This window comes from Phocoena sinus, chromosome 5 (assembly GCF_008692025.1).
Source record: "Phocoena sinus isolate mPhoSin1 chromosome 5, mPhoSin1.pri, whole genome shotgun sequence".
NCBI lineage: Eukaryota > Metazoa > Chordata > Mammalia > Artiodactyla > Phocoenidae > Phocoena > Phocoena sinus.
This window is the reverse complement of record NC_045767.1, coordinates 76953559-76965825: the sequence shown is the minus strand read 5'-3', so window position 1 is coordinate 76965825 and position 12267 is coordinate 76953559. Positions and strand designations below refer to the sequence as shown.

Below are 12267 nucleotides of genomic sequence, written 5' to 3'. Positions count from 1 at the left end.
ACATTACCTGGCAGCAGTTCAGAGTCTACTGTAGCCAAGCAAGACTGGAAGGGCTTTAGGGAAACACTGACCAAGAAGACCTGAACTAAGATAGCAGTAGTGGAGATGACGATGTTATCACTTAAAGAATGCAGATGGGGGGCAGGGGAGGAATGCAGATTGCAGGCCCCTCCATCACTAGAAAATGAATTCAGAGCCTCTTGGGATGGAGATCCAGGAATCTGGAATCTGTGTTGTTTAACATTACCACAAGCGATTCTGATATAGACAGCTGGGCATTGGTCTAGAGATTGGGGAGAAGAGGTTGTAGGATCTAATTGCACACAGGAGGGTAAAAAAGAAGTTGGGTGGGAGTGGATATCTAGGGTTTCTTTACTGTCTCACTGGGTGGATAATGGTGTCATTCCCAAATATAGAAACAAAGAGACACCTTTGAGTGGCCCCTCCCCAAATAAAAGACCGATAGTACAAACTGGTGAAAGTCTCAAGGGCAAGTGGAGGTATCTCTTGCTTGGATTACTGCTACAGTTCCTTGCCACCAACGCCTAAGGACACGAAAGCATCCTATGCCTTTTCATGTATCGTTTATTGATGCCCGGCTGCCTCCTCAGTCCTTCCCCTAGCCAAAACAAAACCAAAACCCTGATTACTTTGTAACTGAGCAAGGGATCCTGCGTGCCGTGCCGGGTGCAGAAAGCCAAACTCTTTGACAGCAGGTGTTTACAGCAAAGTACGGGTTTATTTGCAGGGTGCCAAGCAAGGAAGTGGGAGATAGATCTCAGATCCACCCCATCTTGGTCTTTGAGTTAGGGACGTTTTAAAGGGGAAGAACAAAGAAACTGGGGTTAATCACAGTCTTCTTACATTTCTTAATCATGGTTTTGTGAGTCAGGTTGTCTCCAGTTTATGATTCTGGTCAGGTGATACAGGTCTGTGAGCTCATCTTGCCTTGGAGAAACATCCTGAGTTTGTATGTTAATGATGATGCATATATCTACAACAGCAATTTTAGTACATTAACGATGTTATCAACAACAGCATTCTTACTCATCTGACTTTGATTAGTGTTCAGTTAACACAAGATTAAGGTCAGAGAGGACAAGAAAGGGAATACAGTTGTGGAGGGAGAGATTAATCATAAACTCAGTAGGGGGGACTCGGTTTCAATTTCCTCTCTGCTACCGGCACGGTAGCTTTAAAAAATATCACTATTACTGCTGTTGACATTTTAGATAACTAACTTAAACGCCTCCAACTAAAGTTCCCTTAAAAACAGATTTTTATTCAGCGTATAGCTTAATTAACTCTCCTCAGACCTGTTTTCTTTATAGCTCCTGTTGAAAGTTAAAATTTTCTTAGTTACCGTTTAAATTCATCTCTTCCAATTAAAATGTCAGCCTACTTATGACAGGGACTTCGTTTGCAGGCTTTATTGTTGAACAGTTCCCCACAGTGTAGGGCAGGTTATAAAAAAAAGTCCAACGCACGAAGTCCAGTCACTTCTTATTTCACAATGATTTCATCGCTCTTCACGTTAACTCTACGTAATATCTTTATCCCCACTTTGTGAACGAGGAGACAGCTGCTTGGAATTAAAGTTTCTTGCCCGGAATTTCTTGGCAAATATGAAAGGGTATGACTCCAACTGGGTCAACTTCAAAGTCCTTGCAAACCCTGTCCAAAACCCAGCAAGACAGGACCAGAGATCTGAAACGAGACCGGCCAGCAAAGCAGCCAACACTTCTCTCGCATTGGCTCCGCAGCTCCGGGAAGGGGCGGGGCAGCAGGACGCTGCTTGCCGCGAGTCGCTCGTGCTGACGTCAGCAAGGCGACGGGGAAGATTTCTAGGAAGCCGAGAGCCCGGTGGGCTGCGCGGTGGGCCGGCTTTAAGGTGTTGGTTTATTCGCTGTGTGTGAAGAAGTGTTGGGGTTGGATTGTCGGGAGAAGATCCGGACGGGCTCGGACTTCCCCGCTACCCTCTCACCCCTACGCCTTCTGAGTGGGTCTCGGCAGGAGGCTGTATCCACTGGGGACACGTGCGAGGGAGGCGAAGTACGAAGACGCCTGCGGCTGACTGCGCACAGGTTTGCTTAGCTTCCGGGCAACCGCCTGGCCTCGGAGTTGAATCAGTGGTGTCTGGAGGGATGGAGTGGTGCAAAAGCTGAACTTGACCCGTGTGCTCTCTCCTCACCCTGCCTTAGACCCTCTGCTCCTTATTTCGAATGGAAATAAGCCTGCCCTGTCTTGTTAGCGTGGTTTCGGAAAGCAATTGAAAAAATGTGTTGTAAGGTATAAAGTGCATTGTTATTAAACGTAGTTGCTTAGTGAAAGTTAAGAAGCCGGTGGATACGGGAATATAAAGTTTTTAGATTATTTATGTCTTTAAAGTAGCCAGTAACCTAGGAAGAGCCCCTGAGACTTCTGATGACTAAAGTAGCAGCCTCTACAGATATAAAGTAGCAAATATCTTAAAACTTAATGATCCCATTACATATATAATCTGTTTATCAGATTTTGCTTCCCCCCTCGCCCCCTTCTTATATGGTCCCAGAAATGTTTGGGCATCCAGTTATTATAGCATTCTCTATTGGAGCGAATGTATCTATGATTCACTTAATGAAAATGAAAACCTTAGACAGCAAGAATAGATTTTGCCTTAATTCTCTATAGCAGCCACTGGGAAACTGGCAATTAAAAGTTTAAAAACATCTTAATTGTTGTATACACATGTGTGGCGAATCTTGTAATTTGTCATAAAAAATGACTTTTTAAAAAAGAATTTAATCCATTTTATAATCCTGCCCCTTACTTTGATGTCAAGGGATTTTAGATTATAGTATATTAATTAGATTGTCCTCCTGTGGAAAATTAACTGCTGGATGTGTTTTTGCATTAAAACAATGCTTTTTTTATTCCATGTAGACTATAACTTTTTGTTAAAATGCTTTAGTATAATACATTCTGTAGTATAGGCAATTTGTTATTCATTTGGGGAGAGGGAAGCAGAAGGTCCCCTTCTGCACTAACTGCATCTTGCAGAATGGACTCATTACCATAATTTTAGTGCATGTTATGGAAAGCTTTCCTTATATTTACATAATGGTCATTTGTGTGTATGGGGAAAGCTTAAAAATTTTATCTTGTGCATCACAGAAAGAGCTAGTATTTATAGAAAAGACTGTAAGTACTAAATTTATTTTATATTTTAAAATTTTGTGTTTAGAAATCATGGCATTTCCAAACCTTTTGGGTGTCAGCAGTTATTGGTTCATTTTGCTCTCTTTAGAAATGTTTTATTTTCTGTAATTGATATTGATTAAATGACATGGATGAATCAGTAGGGAAATGAGTTCAAATAAGTATAAACAAATAAAAAACTTGAATGATTAAAATAGACTGATAAATCTTATTTGCTTTGAAATCTAGAAGATAAATTTCACAGCGGGAAAACAAAAATCACCTTTACCTTCAAGGAAATACTAGGAGTTGTGAAGTTTTTTTGTTGTTGTTCAGTCATCCCTAAAGTTTCTTTGATGAAATACTGTTTCAGATTTTCCTTTTTTTTAACTTTAAAATTTTATTTTATTTTATTTATTTATTTTTGGCTGTGTTGGGTCTTCGTTGCTGCACGCGGGCTTTCTCTAGTTGCGGTGAGCAGGGGCTACTCTTCGATGTGGTGCTCGGGCTTCTCATTGCGGTGGCTTCTCGTTGCAGAACACAGGCTCTAGGCATGCGGGCTTCAGTAGTTGTGGCGTGTGGGCTCAGTAGTTGTGACTCGCAGGCTCTAGAACGCAGGCTCAGTAGTTGTGGCGCACGGGCTTAGTTGCTCCGAGGCATGTGAGATCTTCCCGGACCAGGGCTCTAACCTGTGTCCCCTGCATTGGCAGGCAGATTCTTAACCACTGCGCCACCAGGGAAGTCCCAGATTTTCTTTTTATAGAATCTGCATTGAGAAGCCCAGAGGATATTGTATTGATACAATAGTTTGTTGAGTTGTAATACTATATTTAGAGTCTAAATTTAAATGAACTTATTGACAATTTAAAAATCAAACTAGAGGGAATTTCCTGGCGGTCCAGTGGTTAGGACTTGGCGCTCTTGGGGCTCTGGGTTGGATCTCTGGTCGGGGAACTAAGATGCTGCAAGCTGCCAAACAAAAAAACCAAACAAAAAAACAAATAAGTAAATATCAAACTAGAGTATGAAGAGCTTACTTCTTAACAATTATAAAAGTTGCTTGCTGTGTTATAATAATAATAAGCACAGTTTTTATATACAGGACTAAAACTGGATGGATGTAAAGGTTTTTTCTCTTCTTTCTATCAGAGGTTGGTTTTGCTTTCACCTAAATTCAGTTCCTAAAAGCAGACTTCATTTGTATTAGTCTTTTCAAAGTTACCATACAGGATTGTAACCACTTTATTTTAATCAATCTGTAACAACTGAAGAAAAATGAAAAAATTAAGCATGTGGTACTTTAAATTTGCTTTTATTTTGGGTAATTATTTATTATTATTCATTTCTTTTTTACTTTGTGTTCTGTTTTGAGAGAATTCTACATTTCTGCTTGTTTCATCCTCATCTATGTATATACCATTCCCCTCTCAAATTTTCTTCCACCTCTGACAGGGAGTTAGGTTGCTTGTATCAAAATTTCAACCTCATTGTTCTCAGCAAAGTTACCATAGACAGTTGGTAGTTCAGAGATTCTTTAACTGTGTGTCTTTGATGTTATTTTTCTGAGGAGTGATTGTATAGAATTTTTTCTCTACTTCCCGCCCCCCAGCAAACTCCCTAAAACTCATTGTCCCCCTAACATTTCTGGAAATAGGTAGAACTCTCTGCTACCAGTGATGTTCAGATAAACTTCAGTGAAATGACTCTTCAGGAATTGGTGCATCAGGCTGCCTCCCGTTATTCGGATAAAATAGCTGTATGTTTTGATGAGTGTAACAACCAGCCTCCAGTTTATTACACCTACAAGACTGTGGTTAACGCTGCTTCAGAATTATCAAATTTTCTGCTGTTACATTGTGACTTTCAAGGAATTCGGGAAATTGGTCTCTACTGCCATCCTGGGATAAACTTACCCTCTTGGATTTTAGGGTAATATTTTTTAGAACTAAAAATTTGGTATCTTAAAGTAAGATTATTTTCAAATGATATTCTGTGCTGACTCTGTACTTTCTTTCTTTAGAATTCTCCAAGTCCCTGCTGCTTATGCACCTATTGATCCAGATTCACCACCAGCATTATCAATTCATTTTATGAAAAAATGTAATCTAAAGTATATCCTTGTTGAAAAACAGCAAATTAATGTAAGTGTGGGTATCTAAGTTGTTTGTTTGTATTTTTTTTTTTTTTTTTTTTTTGCGATACGTGGGCCTCTCACTGTTGTGGCCTCTCCCGTTGCGGAGCACAGGCTCCGGACACGCAGGCTCAGCGGCCATGGCTCACGGGCCCAGCCGCTCCGCGGCATGTGGGATCTTCCCAGACTGGGGCATGAACTCGTGTCCCCTGCATCGGCAGGCGGACTCGCAACCACTGCGCCACCAGGGAAGCCCTTTTGTTTGTATTTTTATGTGTTACATTTACTTTTCAATTGAAGGGGTCCCATCCCCTGTCTTGATTTCTAAATTCACTAACTCAGCAAAATTTCTTGGTCTCAGCACTGACATTTTGGGTTGGGTGTTTGTTGTGAGGCGTGTCCTGTACATTACAGGATGTTTAGTAACCCCCGTGGCCTCATCTAATAATTGCCAGTAGCACCCCCTAGTTGCAACAACCAAAATTGTCTTCAGACATTGCCAAACGTCTCCTGGAGGCACCCTCCACCCGGCATGCTCCACTGAGAACCACTGCTCAATGGCATGGATGTATCTTCTAGCCTCATAATAATGTATTGTGCATTGTTTTGAATTTACTTTCTCTTTCCAAAGTTGTTTTTATAGTAGGAAACTTTTATAATGATACTTTTATCTTGGTGTATTTATGGCAACTTACAGTGGTCAGCAACATTAAAGAACTATATCCAAGCTTAGATTTTGAAAAAGAGATTGGCACTTAAACCAGACCTTTCTGGAAAACTAAATTTATTATATTTTTTTATTTTTAAGTGACTGCCAACCAGAGATCTAGCCAAGAAACACTGCTTTAGGGGCAAGAATTGGTATTATATGTTAAGCAGGGTACCCCATGTTTCATTATTATTTCTTCATTTCTTGTTTATAAAATATTGTTTTACCATGGAGAAAACATTATAGAAACTATATTCAATTTAGCCTATTATTACCCATTACCTATATGAATCATTTTATATTGGGGGTAACTTAAATGAATTTTACCTATTTGTGTATATGTGTGTGCATCTATATCTGTAATATATAGCAGTAAGACAATTCAAAAGCTTCAGATATTGTATGGAGGACTTCCTAGAGAATAATGGGTATTAGAGTAAGGCCTCCAGAAAGAGACAATAAAGTATTAATTTGGTTAATAAATATTTTCTAAGTACACATATATCAGTGTCTGGCCACAGTTTTCTCTTCTGTTCCTCACATTGGTTATTTGTTGATAAGTTAGAAAGACTAAAATGAGGATGTGTTATTCATTTTTTAACAACCTTGGTGAAAGTTTTATAGACAAGGTGGGTGGGTGGGAGAATTAATTGTCAACATCAAGCTATTCTTCCTAACTGCATATAGGAAGGAGTTGAGTACATAGCAGCAAACCCCACAGAAAGTACCTTGCTTCCTGTTCCATGATTTTGATGATGGTGTAAGTGTTCTTCCTTCACTCAACACAGGAGCAATCAATGTATTTATTGAGCATCTACTGTATGCCCATGATCCACTAGAGTAGTGATTTTTCAGCTGGCCATGATTTTACCTGCCAGGAAACATTCTGCAGTGTCTGGAGATATTTTTTATGGTCATGATGGAAAGGGGGTGCCACTGGCTTCTAATGGGTAGAGGCCAGGGATGCTGCTAAAAACCCTACAATGCATAAGACAGTCCCCACAAAGATTTAACTGTTCCAGAATGTCAGTAGTGTTTAGATTGAGAAACTCTGCACTAGAGTCAGGGTGTTTGGGAGGGCATTGGTATGTGAAAGCAGTGTAAGATATGATTCTTGCCCTCTAGTTGCTTATATAGTTGGAGAGAAAAGGTTAGTACTTCCCAGGTCTGCATAGTGTGATATTGCCCTAAGTGAAGTATATGTAGCCCAGTAGAGACAGGACAGTTTTAATGGAGGAGGATGGTTTTTGAGCTAGGTCTTAAGAATATGTGGGCCTTAATTTTTTTTACATTACAGGATATACCACACCTTACACCTAAAACCACAACACAAACACAAACAGAAAGGTCCTGGGTTGTGATCTTTTCCTCTCATTTAAATTGATTTATTTATTGTGAAAACTTGTTTTGCTTCATTAAGCTGCTGCTTATCAACCTAAAAAGATATACTCAAAGGAAACTTCTGTATTAATCTATTTCCATCTACCAAGTAACTGAGCCAGAAACTCAGCAATCTTCTCAAGCTCACTCCCTATCCAGAAAGTCATCAAGTCCTATTGATTCTTTCTTCATAGACCCTTTCTGTCTATTTCTGCTGCAACAGACCATTCAGGCCCTTATAGCATATCTGAATTGTTATGAAAGGTTCATTAAAGGCTCTCATTTATCAGAGTCTTGCATATAAGTCTCTCCTTGACAAGCAAAGTCTAGTCTGTGCTACTGCCACTTTCAGTTGGATCCCATCACAGGTTAAGGTCTAAACTCCTTGGTGTTGAGTATACAGTTATTAAGGATTAGCATCTCATCTCCTATCAACAGCACTACTTATCTTGTACATCTTCCCCAATTCTGCAGCTTATTGGAATGCTTACTGTTCTCCATAACACCAGCTTTGTCAGGTCAGATACTGTGTATTGACTTGTTTGTTTAAAGTACCCCTCTTTATTTGGAGAATAGCTACTTATAACACACAAATATTACATATGAAGAATCAATCTCTGACCTTCCAGGCAAGTTAAGTTCAGCCTTCTCTGTTCTCATTCATTTTTTTTTTTTTTTTTCAATTGACCGATTGATTGATTTTTGGCTGTGCCGCGGTATGTGGGATCTTAGTTCCCGGACCACGGATCGAACCTGCACCCCCTGCAGTGGAAGCATGGAGTCTTAACCACTGGACCACCAGGGAAATCCCCTGTTCTCATTCACATTTAAAGCATATTTCATTATCACACCACATTGCACTGCAGTTGTGTGTTTTTATGTCTCTATTTTAAAGATGAGTTTGAAAGTAAGCACCGCACTTTACTCTTGGAGGTTTCTCATTTATCTTTTTATTCTTGGATATATAGCAAGTACAGTTGACCCTTGAACAACTCAGGGGTTAGGGGCACTGACTTCTGCGCAGTGGAAAATTCGCCTGTAACTTTACAGTTGTCCTTGGTACGCGCATCCGCAGATTCAACCAACCTCGGATACAAGTGGACCTGCGCAGTTCAAACCCATGTTCAAAAGTCAGCTGTACTTAAAAAAAAAAACAGCTATGTTGAATGAGTAAATGAACACTTAATATTCTGTATATATTCTGTATAAAAGAGAATGCGTTTTAACATATTAATGTTGTAAAACTTTGTTCCCCATTTAACATAGAAATTCAAATCTTCCTATGAAACATTGTTGAACTATGATACGTTTACAGTAGAACATAATGACCTAGTACTCTTCAGACTTCACTGGAAAAATGTTGAGGTGAGCTTGATGCTAAATAATAGCATAAGAAGAGAGACATATGAAAAAGAAAAAATGACAAAGAGCGTGAATTCTGAGAACAGCAGTAAAGAAAAGTCAGAAGAGCACATGGATGTGAGGCTAAAACATTGCTTGGCCTATGTTCTCCATACATCAGGCACCACGGGGATACCTAAGATTGTCAGAGTCCCTCATGCGTGTATAGTGCCAAACATCCAGCACTTCCGGTAAGTTCTATCCTTAGAATCCTTCTTCAGAACTTGTAATTTAAAGGGAAAAATGAATTTTGAAATACCTGTTCTTTATAACTCTTGTTCCTAAATTGACAGTCCTAAATACTTGGGTCTCTTGTTTCAGCTATATCTGAACTTTAGCTCTCTTTAGCAGAGTAGGGCTTTACCTGTTTGATCCAGACCTGGGGCCAAACAGCAATCAGATGATATGGCTGGAAGCTTTGCTTCTTAATTATTAGTAAGAAGAGAGGAAACATTCCTGGCAGAGGTACCTACAGAGGTATGGGAGAAAGAAGGAGTTTGGCTTGCTAGAGTGTACTGGGCAGAGCTGAAGAGTGGGAGGGTAGGAGTCGTATGACCTGAGGGGGCAGGCACCTGGTGTGCTCTGTTGGAGAAGTTTGAACTTAATCCAAGGAACCATTAAAATTTTTTTCATTTCATTAAGTTTACTCTTGTAGCATCGTTGAGTTGGTTTTACTGTTATGGGAAATGAGAAATCTCTATAAAGTTGAGATTCTCAACTTTTGAAGAAAGGAGGAAATAGAGGAGGAAGGGAACCAGGGAAGGCTTAGAACATCAGAGGAGGAAACAGAAATAGAAATGGAAATCTCATGGGACACATATGTAATTTTATGTCATTATAAGTTTTATGTAATTAAAAATTTTTTAGTAACCACATTTAAAAAGTAAAAAGTGGGAACTTCTCTGGTGGCGCAGTGATTAAGAATCCGCCTGCCAATGCAGGAGACATGGGTTCGATCCCTGGTCCGGGAAGATCCCACATGCCACGGAGCAACTAAGCCCGTGTGCCACAACTACTGAGCCTGCACTCTAGAGCCCTCGAGCCACAACTACCGAGCCTGCGTGCCTAGAGCCCGTGCTCTGCAACAAGAGAAGCCATCGCAATGCAAAGCCTGCACACCGCAACAAAGAGTAGCCCCCGCTCACCACAGCTAGAGAAAGCCCGTGAGCAGCAATGAAGACCCAACGCAGCCAAAAATAAATTAATTAAAAATAGTAAAAAGTGAAATTAATTTTAACAATATATCTTATTCAGTATACCCCAAATATTTTAATATGTAATCAATGTAAAAATTTAGTGAGGTACCTTACATTTTTTTTTTTTAATTTAAAAAATTTTTGGCTGCGTTGGGTCTTCGTTGCTGCACAAGGGCTTTCTCTAGTTGCAGTGAGCGGGGGCTACTCTTTGTTGCCGTGAGCAGGCTTCCCGTTGCAGTGGCTTCTCTTGTCACAGAATGTGCAGGCTCAGTAGTTGTGGCTCGTGGGCTCTAGAGTGCAGGCTCAGTAGTTGTGGCGCACGGGCTTGGTTGCTCTGCAGCATGTGGGATCTTCCTGGATCAGGGATCTAACTGGTGTCGACTGCATTGGCGGCAGTTTCTTAACAACTGTGCCACCAGGGAAGTCCTACATTCTTTTTTATATACTAATTATTTTCAAAATCTAGCACGTATTTTATACTTAAACATCTCTATGTGGACCAGTCACATTGTTAGTGCTCAATAGGCACATGTATCTAGTGGCTACTATATTGGATGCCCAGGTCTAGAAGGAAGGAATGGTTAAATCCTGCAGCAGTATCTATTGTAATTGGCAATCTGTTTTTTTTTTGGTTTTGTTTCGTTTTTAATATTTATTTTATTTATTTATTTATTTAAATTTTTGGCTGCGTTGGGTCTTAGTTGTGGCATGTGGGATCTTTTGTTGTGGCGCATGGGCTCTTCATGTGGCTTCTCTCTAGTTCTGGTGTTCAGGTTTTCTCTCTCTGGTTGTGGTGTGTGGGCTTCTCTCTAGTTGAAGTGTGCAGGCTTAGTTCCCTGACCAGAGCTTGACCCCGCACCCCCTGCATTAGAAGGCGGATTCTTTAACACTGGACCACCAGGGAAATCCTGACAATCTGGTTTTTAGTGCCTTCACTTCTAATTCCCAGGGCTGAAGACAGTACAGGCTGGAGATAAGAGAATGAGAGAGAAGGAAATGGAGACAACAAAAGTAAAGTGTTATTTTCTAGAAACTAGTTTTAACAGAAGAGAAAGGATTCTGGGAGGGTGTAGCTTTTTTGTCTTTGTTTTTAGATGGGAGAGACTTGTAGGCTGAGCATGAAGACCTGGTAGAGAGGATTGGTTAGAAAAATCAAGTGGTAGGAATATGGTAAAGGAGTAAGATACTTTGAGATGGGAGGAGATGATATTTAAAATACTCTCTGTTCTTTAGAGAGCCTTAAAAGGATAAGAGGGATAATAAGTTACATAAATTCTTTATGTAATAAGGAATGTTAGAGGAAGTTGATGGATTGTAACTTTAGAAAGAAATAGGATGAAATGTCCTATGCTAACATTATGGGAAGTGAGGTGGGGATGGAGATACAGGCAACTTGAAGAGAGTGGAGCTGATTTGGAATCTAGGAGAGGTGGGAGAGACAGCTGACTAAGAGGCACTGGGCCTAACAGGCAGGAATTGTCTGTAAGGTGAGAGCAAATATGTGCTCAGTGAGGGATGAGGGGCTAATTTGTGAGTAGAGTGTACAAATTTCTTGATTGCTATTTTGTGCTTGAACTTAATGAAATCTATTTGCTTATTAAACCCGTTTTGGTTTACTTTTAGGTTCACAAGTAAGCAAAGTGCTAAATAATTGGATTCTGAAAGATGAAATGTTCAGGTATCCAATTTAGAAATTGAAACAGTAGTGTTAAATTTTCTATTTGATTTGAACTTAAATCACCAAGCTAGGGAGTACCAAATTTCAGCTGACTCCCCAAATATTATCAGAATAACCTGATAGTAAGATAAAGCTGAGTTTATTGCTTACATTGGTAGGAGAGAATGCTGCCTACCTCCAAGAGTATGATGGTCTCAGAGGGAGAAGGGCAGGATCTGATTTACTGAGATTTTGAAGTAAGGTAGATCTTTTTGTTTAAATTAAGTAATTTATTTATTTTTGGCTGCATTGGGTCTTCGTTGCTGTGCACGGGCTTTCTCTAGTTGCAGTGGAGCAGGGGCTGCTCTTCTTTGCGGTGCGCGGGCTTCTCATTACGGTGGCTTCTTTTGTTGCAGAGCACGGATTCTAGGCTCGTGGCCTTCAGTAGCTGTGGCTCGTGGGCTTCCATAGTTGTGGCTCGCGGGCTTCAGTAGTTGTGGCTCGCAGGCTCTAGAGCACAGGCTCAGTAGTTGTGGTGCACGGGCTTAGTTGCTCCGCAGCATGTGGGATCTTCCCAGACCAGGGCTCGAACCCGTGTCCCCCACATTGGCAGGCG

The 12267-nt window shown here is 40.4% G+C and overlaps 1 protein-coding gene across 2 annotated transcripts in view; it reads left to right on the top strand.

The window, feature by feature from the left end:
- The first annotated feature begins 1822 nt into the window (after nt 1–1822).
- AASDH (aminoadipate-semialdehyde dehydrogenase) overlaps nt 1823–12267 on the top strand; it is a 36020-nt gene continuing 25575 nt past the window's right edge. Inside the window, exons 1-4 of one of the 2 annotated variants that reach the window (XM_032633689.1) lie at nt 1823–2084; nt 4832–5106; nt 5198–5318; nt 8664–8989. In XM_032633689.1, the coding sequence (XP_032489580.1) occupies nt 4877–5106; nt 5198–5318; nt 8664–8989 (677 nt within the window). In that variant the 5' untranslated portion in view covers nt 1823–2084; nt 4832–4876. The remainder of the gene's footprint in view (nt 2085–4831; nt 5107–5197; nt 5319–8663; nt 8990–12267) is intronic. The other variant, XM_032633691.1, reaches the window with a different exon arrangement.